The sequence below is a fragment of the Sorex araneus genome, chromosome X, assembly GCF_027595985.1.
Source record: "Sorex araneus isolate mSorAra2 chromosome X, mSorAra2.pri, whole genome shotgun sequence".
NCBI lineage: Eukaryota > Metazoa > Chordata > Mammalia > Eulipotyphla > Soricidae > Sorex > Sorex araneus.
In genome coordinates, this window is record NC_073313.1 from 164,742,181 (window position 1) to 164,751,406 (window position 9,226).

A 9,226-nucleotide genomic window follows, 5' to 3' on the forward strand; every position below is an offset into this window, starting at 1 on the left:
CACACACGCACACAAACATAGACACACAGACACACACACAGACAGACACTCACACACAAACACACACACAGACACACACGCATACACAGACACACACAACACATACAGACACACACAGACACAGACAGACACACACACAGACACACATATATACACAGACACACACATACGAACATACAGACACACACAGACACATATATACACACAGAGACACACACAGAGATACATACATACACACACATACACACAGACACACATACACAGACACACAGAGACACATACAGACACACAGATACATACGTTCACACAGACACACAGACACACATACACACATGAGACAGACACACACAGGCACACAGACACACACAAAACATAGACGACACATACACACATACTCACATACACACACTCGCACACAGAGATACTTGCACACACAGACATACATACAGAGACACACAGGCATACACATAGACACATACACACACTCATAGAGACACACACGGGCGTATCCGTGGGGTACGCCCTTTGCCTTTGCCTTTGTGCTACAGGAAGTAATGGGATTGTGCATGTGGTGTGTGAGTGTGTGTCAGTGTGTGTCAGTGTGTATGGTATAGGTATGTGATTGTGTGAGCGCATGTGTGTGCACATATGTAAGTGTACATGTGTGTGCATGTTTGTGTGTGTGCACATTTCTGTGCATGTGTGTTCGGGTGGATATTAATGTATGTGTGTGAATGTGAGTGTATCAGTGGGTGTGGTATGGGTGCATGAGATTGTGTGCAGGTGTGTACATGTGTGTGCATGTGTATTAGGGTGTATCTTAGTGCATGTGTGTATGCATGTACATGAATGTGTTAGTGTGTGCAAGTGTGTGTTGGTGTATATATGAGTGCATGTGGGTGTATGTATGTGTGTGAATGTGAGTGTATCAGTGGATGTGATATGGGTGCATGAGATTGCATGCATATGTGTACATGTGTGTGCATGTGTATTACAGTGTATATGAGTACATGTGTGTGCATGTACATGAATGTGTTAGCGCAAGTGTGTGTTAGGGTGTGTATTAGTGCATGTGGGTGTATGTATGTGTGAATGTGACTATCAGTGTATGTGGTATGGTGCATGAGTGTGTGCATGTGTGTACATGTGTGCATTAGTGTATATTATTGCATTTGAGTGTTATGAGTGTGTGCATGAGTGTATCAGTGTATGTGGTATGGTGCATGAGTGTGTGTGCAAGTGTGTACATGTGTGCATGTGTGCATGTGCTCATGTACCAGTGCACGTGTATGTGTGTGAATGTATGGGTACGTGTCCTGGTAACGCTTCTCTTTGGGGCTGGCCAGTGTCCCCCTGCCCCGCGCCCTCAGGCCAGGCCGCCCCGTCCACACGCTTCTCCTCGGCCCCAGGACGTGGCCTGGGCTCGGGCCTCCCCCGCCCCGCCGAGGGCGACCTCACGCCCCGCCTGGCCACGCCAGGGCCTGACCAGATGGACGCGCTGTTCGGAGCGTGGACCTGGCGTCCCCGGGGCTCCCCGCGCAGGCCCCGTACCTGTGTCCTCGGGCGGTGGCTGTGGGAACCCCTGGTAGTAGTGCGCGCCGGGACCGTAGCCGTCGCCGAGGCTGGGAGACGGGTGGCGCGGGTACAGGTCGTCCAGGCCTGGCCTGAAACAGCCCCAGGAGCAGTGCTCAGGGGGGCCCAGGGCCAGCCCACCGTCCATTATCCATCCCTCCATCCCTCCATCCCTCCCTCTATCCATCCCTCCATCCTTCCATCCCTCCCTCCATCCCCCATCCCTCCCTCCATCCATCATCCATCCCCCATCCATCCCTCCATCCCTCCATCCCCCATCCTTCCCTCCATCCATCATCCCTCCATCCCTCCATCATCTATCCCTCCCTCCCTCCATCCATCCCTCCCTCCATCCCCCATCCCTCCCTCCATCCATCACCCATCCATCCTAAATCATCCATCCCTCCATCCCTCCATCCCCCATCCTTCCCTCCATCCATCCATCCATCCCTCCATCCATCCCTCCATCCATCATCCATCCCTCCATCCCTCCATCCCCCATCCTTCCCTCCATCCCTCCATCCATCCATCCCTCCCTCCATCCATTATCCATCCCTCCATCCCCCATCATTCCCTCCATCCATCATCCCTCCCTCCATCCCTCCCTCCTTCCATCTCTTCCTCCCTCCATCCATCATCCCTCCCTCCTTCCGTCCCTCCATTCATCCATTCCTTCCTCCCTCTATCCCTCCCTCCATCCCTCCATTCATCCATTCCTTCCTCCCTCTATCCCTTCCTCCATCCCTCCATTCATCCATTCCTTCCTCCCTCTATCCCTCCCTCCATCCCTCCCTCCATCCCTCCATTCATCCATTCCTTCCTCCCTCTATCCCTTCCTCCATCCCTCCCTCCTTTCAGCTCTTCCTCCCTTCATCCATCATTCCTCCCTCCTTCCATTCCTCCATTCATCCATTCCTTCCTCCCTCTATCCATCATCCATCCTTCCCTCCCTCCATCCCTCCCTCCTTCCATCCTTTCCTCCCTCCATCCATCCATCATCCATCCCTCCCTCCTTCCGTCTCTCCCTCCATGCTCCCAGCACGCGTGTCCATCTGTGGCCCCTTCCTGGAACTGCGGGGTCTCACGCTCAGTCACACGAGCTCAGACTGACACTGGGGTGACGCAGGGGAACGTCACAGGGACCCCGGGAAGGAGCCTTGAAGCCACGCTCGAGGTCCCTCAGTGCCCCGGGTGGCCGCACTGCCCGCCCCCTGCCTTCACCCTCTCCCCGGCCACACCAAGAGGGGCCACTAGGGAGGGGGTGGCCAGTCCGTGCCGAAGGCAGAGAAGGAACGGGAAGAGACGAGAGAAGCCAACGGGAAGGAAAAGCAGAAAACGCTTCGTGCAAAGGCCCCGAGCCCCAAGCCCTTGCTCACCGCGGGTACAAGTGTCGGGCGTATGTGTCCCCGTAGTAATCCCGCGCAGACGCCGGCTGGGCCCTGGCCCTCAGCCTGGACGCGTACAGAGCCTGCTGGGGGTCAACCCTGGCGTCGGGCTGTGTCTGGGGGCTCCCTCGCCGCTCCAGCTGGGGGCGGACCCTCTCCCCGTCGTGCCAGGACTGGGGTCTGCGAGGGGCTTCTCTCCAAGGGCCCCGCCCCGGGGCCCTGTCCACGGGCAGAGACGGCCACCGGGAAGCCCACGACTCCATCCCCAGGCCCCTGGACCTGCCCTGGGCGCCGGGGGCGGCTGGGAAACGGTTTTATCTTCCTGTGGAGAAAGCGGAGAGCGAGGGTCGGGGCTGGGGGTTTCCACATCCGAACCCGAGCATTGGTTCCGGTCCATGAGAAACACTCTCGGAACCCCTGACACAAAAGCCCAAGGGGACCTGGTCGATAGACATGGGTGGGAGGTGGCCAGCACCTCGGCAGGTACGTGCCTAGCGGCGGGAAGGGCGCTGGCCTTGCACGCGGCAGACCCGGGTTCGATCCCCGGCATCCCATAGGGTCCCCCCCCCGAGCACCGCCAGGAGTGATTCCTGAGTGAAGAGCCGGGAGTCAGCCCTGAGCATCGCCGGGTGGGACCCGAAAAGCAAAACAATAAATAAAAATAAATAAATAAAAGGAAACTGGGGGCCGGAGTGATAGTACAATGGTTAGAGCATTTGCCTTGCATGCTGCCACCCGGGTTCGATCCCCGGCATCCCCTAGGGTCCCCGGAGCACCGCCAGGAGTGATTCCTGAGTGCAGAGCCAGGAGTCAGCCCTGAGCATCGCCGGGTGGGACCCAAAAAGAAAAAAAAGAAAAGAAAAGAATAAAGAGCCAGGAGTAAGCCCCTGAGTGCCAGCCAGCAGGTGTGGTCCAAAGAGAAAGAGAAAGAGAGAGGGGGGAGAGAGAGGGAGGGAGAGAGAGAGGAGGGAAAGAGAGAGAGAGAGAGGGAGGGAGGGAGAGAGAGGGAGAGAGTGAAGAGGGAGAAAGAGAGAATGAGAGAGGTAGAGAGAGAATGAGAGAGGGAGAGACAGGGAGAGAGCGGGAGAGAGGGAGGGAGAGAGAGTGAAGAGAAAGAGGGGTAGAGAGAGGGAGAGAGGGAGAGGGGGAGAGAGAGAAGAAGAGAGGTAAAGAGGGAGGAAGGGAGAGAGACAGGGAGGGAGAGAGAGAACAAGAGAGGGAGAGAGAGGGAGAGAGAGAACGAGAGAGAGAAACAGGGAGAGAGAGAACAAGAGAGGGAGAGGGAGAGAGAGGGAGGGAGGGAGAGAGAGAGGGAGAGAGGGAGAGAGGGAGGGGGAGAGAGACTAAGGGAGGGAGGGAGGGAGGGAAAGAGTTTTCAAAAGCTGCCAGACTTCCTCAGCAGATTTTCCCAGCTCCCCCGCAAGTCTGAGCTGAAATCTCTCTAGTCCCCTGGACCCCCCTACCCCTCCCCACCCCCCCCACCCCCCACCCCACCCCCCACCCCCGCCTGTGGCACCTGCAGAGCAAGGGACAGACCCCGCCCCCACCCTCCTCTCCCTCAGGACCTGGCTGGGGGCAGAGCCCAGGGTGTCCTCCCGCCCTTTCTAAGTCGCTGCTGGGACCCCTCGCACCCGCCCCCCTGGGAATCAGCCGGGCCCCGCAAGGGAGCGTCAGGTCAAAGGGCGCGTGTTGAAACCAGGGGCCACCCTGGGCTCCGACCCGAGCCGGAAGTACAACGTTCCAGAAGGGCAGAGCCGGGAGAGAACGGGCCCCGAACCCTGACACCCAGACTCTGGGGAGAGCCCGGGGCGGGGGGACTGCATGGGCCTGACCCCCCCCCCGCCCCGGCACCCCACGGTCCTGCACCCAGAGCCAGGGGCCAGCCCTGAGCAGGGCCGGGTGTGGCCCCCGGAGGAAATAAATCTCAGCTGGGACCTCAGGCTCTGACCCGCACACACAGCCCTGTTCCTGGAAAGCCACGGGCCTGGGACTCTGCCCTGGCAGTGCTCCAGAGTCACTCCCGGCTCTGTGCCCAGTGCCCATGGCCGGAGGAGGCGAGAGTCAGGGCCCGGGGCCGCCGGCTGCCAGTGGGAACCTCAGGAAAGCAGCGCCCACTGCAGAGAGAACCCCCCCACACTACTCCCACCGGGGCCCCAGATCCCGGGGGGCACAGAGGGGACCCCGGGGGCAGACCCCAGACTCTCCGGAAGGGCCTTGAGAGTCTCAAACACACGGAAGCCCCGGCCCCAACCCCGTCCCCCCCCTCCAGGGCCAGCACTGTCCCACGTCTCGCCCGCCCAGCAGGTGAGTGGGCACCGGGGAGCAGGGGGGAGGCGTGCCAGGCCCGCAGCCCACAAACCTGCTCTAGCTGTGGCCACTGGACAGCTGCCCAGGGCTGCGCCGGCCTCCGGGGGCTGTTAAAGTCCAGGCAGGTGCCACATCACTGGGGGCCGGGACACCGCCAGCTCCTCACCTTTGCGACAGCAGCGGCTCTGATTCATCGGGACAAAGTCCAGGCAGGGCCCCGGCCGGCTGGCTGGGGACGCTGAGACTCTGAGGCACGAAGGAACGTGACAGACCCCACCTCTCCACCCCCCAACACACACAGGGAAGCGGGTGCAGGAAGCGCCAAGGGACAGAGCCCCGGGCTGAGGCTGGAACTGGTTCCTCCCGCCCTGCCCCACGGACTGGGGACCAAAACCCTTCGCTGGCCAGGTGGTTAAGGAGGTCAGCTCTCAGTGGAGTGGACAAATGAATCGGCTTTGGCCCAAGAAGTGCTTGTTTCTCCCGAGAGATGCGCTGGGGGCCACGGAGAGAGCCCAGTGGTTAGGGCAAGGCAGGTCTTGCCTGCACCCAAGGTGAGTTTGATTCCTGGAAGCCTGGGGTCTCGCACCCCGCACCCACAGCCAGGTGAGGTGCAGTCCTTGGATGGGGGTGGGTTCTAGACCTCCAGGGTGGCCCAAGTAAATGCATCGCAGAGACCACACTGAACTGCGTCCTGGCGTTCTTACACAGCCCGGCTTGCTAGACTCACAGAGCCAGACCCCTCGAGTAATGCTGGGGACACCTGCTCGGCAGACCCCCCAAAAAATTATTAGTGAAGGGGCTGGAGCAATAGCACAGCGGGGAGGGCGTTTGCCTTGCACGCGGCCGACCCGGGTTCGATTCCCAGCATCCCCTAGGGTACCCTGAGCACCGCCAGGAGTGATTCCTGAGTGCAGAGCCAGGAGTCAGCCCTGAGCATCGCCAGGTCGGACCAAAAAACCGAAAAATAAAAAAGTTTCACTCCCTGCATCGGCAATGATGACACGTACAGGGCTGATAAATGTATCACAGTAACAATAAACGCATTTTTCTGGCTCTGTCTACCCTTATCACGCAATCAAGAACGCGGAGATGCATTGCCGCATTCTCTGCTCCTCTCACGGTCTGTCCAGAAAGGGGGGCATCCGGGGCTGATTGCCCCCCTCCGCCCCGGAGAGAAATAGCCTGAATGTGCTCATCCGCGTGGCTCCAGATGGCTGCTGCGTTCTCCCAGACCGCTGCTTGGAGTCATCAGACTCCCACGTTAACACACCTTCACGGGGGCCAATCAGGCAGCCAAAAAACAGCCCAAAGTTGGGGCTGCAGAGATAGCACAGCTGGGGGAGGGTTTGCCTTGCATGTGGGCAAGTGGGTTCGATCCCCGGCATCCCATAGGGTCCCACGAGCACCACCAGGAGTGATTCCTGAGTGCAGAGCCAGGAGTCAGCCCTGAGCATCGCCAGGTGGGACCCAAAAAGCAAAAAAAAAAAAAAAAAAAAAAAAAAAGCCCAAAGCTGAAACTTCCATTTCTGGAGGACCCAGAAGGGTATGACCAGATGACGGAGAGGGATCTTCTCAAAGTGCACCTGTCTCTAGCTGTCACCAAGGCAAAGGCTAACGTTTGGGGTTGGTTGCTTTTTAGTATTAATTTCTGGATCACACTTGGCGATGCTCAGGGCTGACTCCTGGCTCTGCACGCAGGAATCACTCCTGGCGGTGCTCGGGGGACCCTATGGGATTCGGGGGATCGAACCCGGGTCATGCACAGCAAATACCCGCCCCATTGTGCTATCACTCTTGCCCCCTCGGGCTGTTTTTAGGGTTTTTTGTTTTTGGCTTTTGGGGTCATACTCGGCGATGCTCAGGGCTGACTCCTGGCTCTGTACTCAGGAATCACTCCTGGCGGTGCTCGGGGGACCCTATGGGATGCCGGGGATAGAACCCGGGTCGGCCGCATGCAAGACAAACACCCAATTCACTGTCTGTCATACGGCTCCAGCCCTAGCTGCTGTATCTTTCTGTTTCATAATTCATTTGATCTTTGTAATTTTTGCTTTTAGCTTTTAATTAACCTTTTATTGAGGCAAAGTTGATTTCTAAGAGGGTAAATGTTTCATTGCTGTGGGGGTATTTTTTGTTTGTTTGTTTGTTTTCTTTTTGGGCCCCACCCTGTGATGCACAGGGGTCACTCCTGGCTCTGCACTCAGGAATCACTCCTGGCGGTGCTCGGGGGGGACCCTAGGGGATGCCGGGGATCGAACCCGGGTCGGCCGCGTGCCAGGCCAGTGCCCTCCCCGCTGTGCTGTCGCTCCAGCCCTAGAGGTGACAGAGTCTGGGGCAGGACTCCCCTCAATGATTACGGAGAACTCCCTGCCCGCCAGGCAAACAGCAGCTCCCGGAAAGGGCTGGCATGTGGGGAGGGTCCAGCCGAGTCCGGCCGGGAGGACGAAGAAGGCGAGTGGGGACGGGGGGTCGTGGATCTTTTATTCAGACACGGAGTGGCTGGGCTCAGCGGGCGCCCACGTTCTGCCAGGCCGAGAGCTGCGGTCAATCGGCCGCTCCCCAAACTAGGTCAGCGCGTGGGCACCGGCTACGGGGCTATTTTAAACCTGGACAACGGAAAAGCATCGAGAGAACAGAGGCAGAGCCGACATCCCGGGGAGATGCAGATAATTAGACGCGACCCCTGAGTAGAAGCCTGTGGTGGGGCCTTGCACGCAGCCGACCCCGGTTCAGTCCCCGGCCGGAACTCAGCCCTGAGCACTGCCGGGCGTGACCCAGAAACATCCAGAAACAAGGCTGGCTGCAGGGCCGGGGGAGGGCAGAAAACCCAGTCAAGCCAAGTCCCATCCCCGCATATGCCCCCCCCGCCCCCGCCACTACCCAACACCCAGCAAAGCCGGGGTCCAGCCCTGGACGCCCCCCGAGGGCCCAACACCAAGCCTGGGGCCTGGCTTGAACCCCTGGTCAGGTCAGCCATGAACGGCTCCGAGGGCCACGGGAGAGTCAACAACTCACCCACCGTCACGGGGACCCCGTTTCTCTGTCCTGCTCGGACGGACACTGACCGCTCCGTCCCTCTCTTCGCCACCCCCCTGCTGGACATTGCCCACCCCTCTCCTCCTCCTTACCTCCTCCAGCCGAGACACTGTGCCCACCATGGGTGGACGAAGACCTGCATTGGCCAAGCCGGAGCACGGAACAGAGAGTCCCAGAGAGACGGCAGTGGCCCCGGTACAGTCCATGGCATGTCAGGGGGGCAGCAGAGAAGCAAAGACCCCCCCCCCAGACTCCCTTTCCAGGCCGAGCTGCGGGGAGAGAAGAGAAAGAGACGGTTAGGAAAATAAAACGCTGCAAGCATCTTTGCACACACCCATGCATGGACACGCACATGCACACACGTGCATTGACACATGCATGCACACAGGCTCCCCTGCACGCATGCAGGCCCATACACACCCGTGCATGTAGGCACATGAGCGCACGCTCACACACATACACGCTCACACAAGCACGCATGCGCGCGCGCGCACACACACACACACACACGCATGCACATGCCGCCTCTTCAAAGGTCCAATGGAGGAAGGCAGGGAGAGTTGGACCCTTTGGAGATGACGGGAGGGGACAGGAAAATGGCAAATGAAGCCACTTCTGAAAATTTGAAACTGGAGACCCGGGTTCCATTCCGGGAACCAGGAGCGGAGTCAGGAGTCAGCCCTGTGCAGCGCCGGGCGTGGCCCCAAAATAAGCAAGAGGAAAAAGGAAGAAAGACGCCCTCTTGACTCTGCACAATGCAGAGATGCACCTGACAGCACCTGCCAAGCAGGGAATTCAGAAAACAAACCCTGCAAGCATCTTTGAGGAGAATTTGCTAGAGAATAGGCTGGCACTCAAGGGGAAATGAAAGACTGTCATCAAATAGCGTAATCAAGAAAGAAAAAGAGGGGCCGGAGCGATAGCAC

The 9,226-nt window shown here is 58.8% G+C and overlaps 1 protein-coding gene across 1 annotated transcript in view; it reads right to left on the minus strand.

Moving 5' to 3' along the window:
- Nucleotides 1–8,422, minus strand: part of SEC16B (SEC16 homolog B, endoplasmic reticulum export factor) — a 29,410-nt gene extending 20,988 nt beyond the window's left edge. The window contains exons 1-3 of the mRNA XM_055121221.1: nucleotides 8,393–8,422; nucleotides 5,431–5,510; nucleotides 1,552–1,664 (exon numbers count right to left, since the gene is read on the minus strand). Of these exons, the coding sequence (XP_054977196.1) occupies nucleotides 1,552–1,664; nucleotides 5,431–5,510; nucleotides 8,393–8,422 (223 nt within the window). The remainder of the gene's footprint in view (nucleotides 1–1,551; nucleotides 1,665–5,430; nucleotides 5,511–8,392) is intronic.
- Nucleotides 8,423–9,226: the final 804 nt, after the last annotated feature.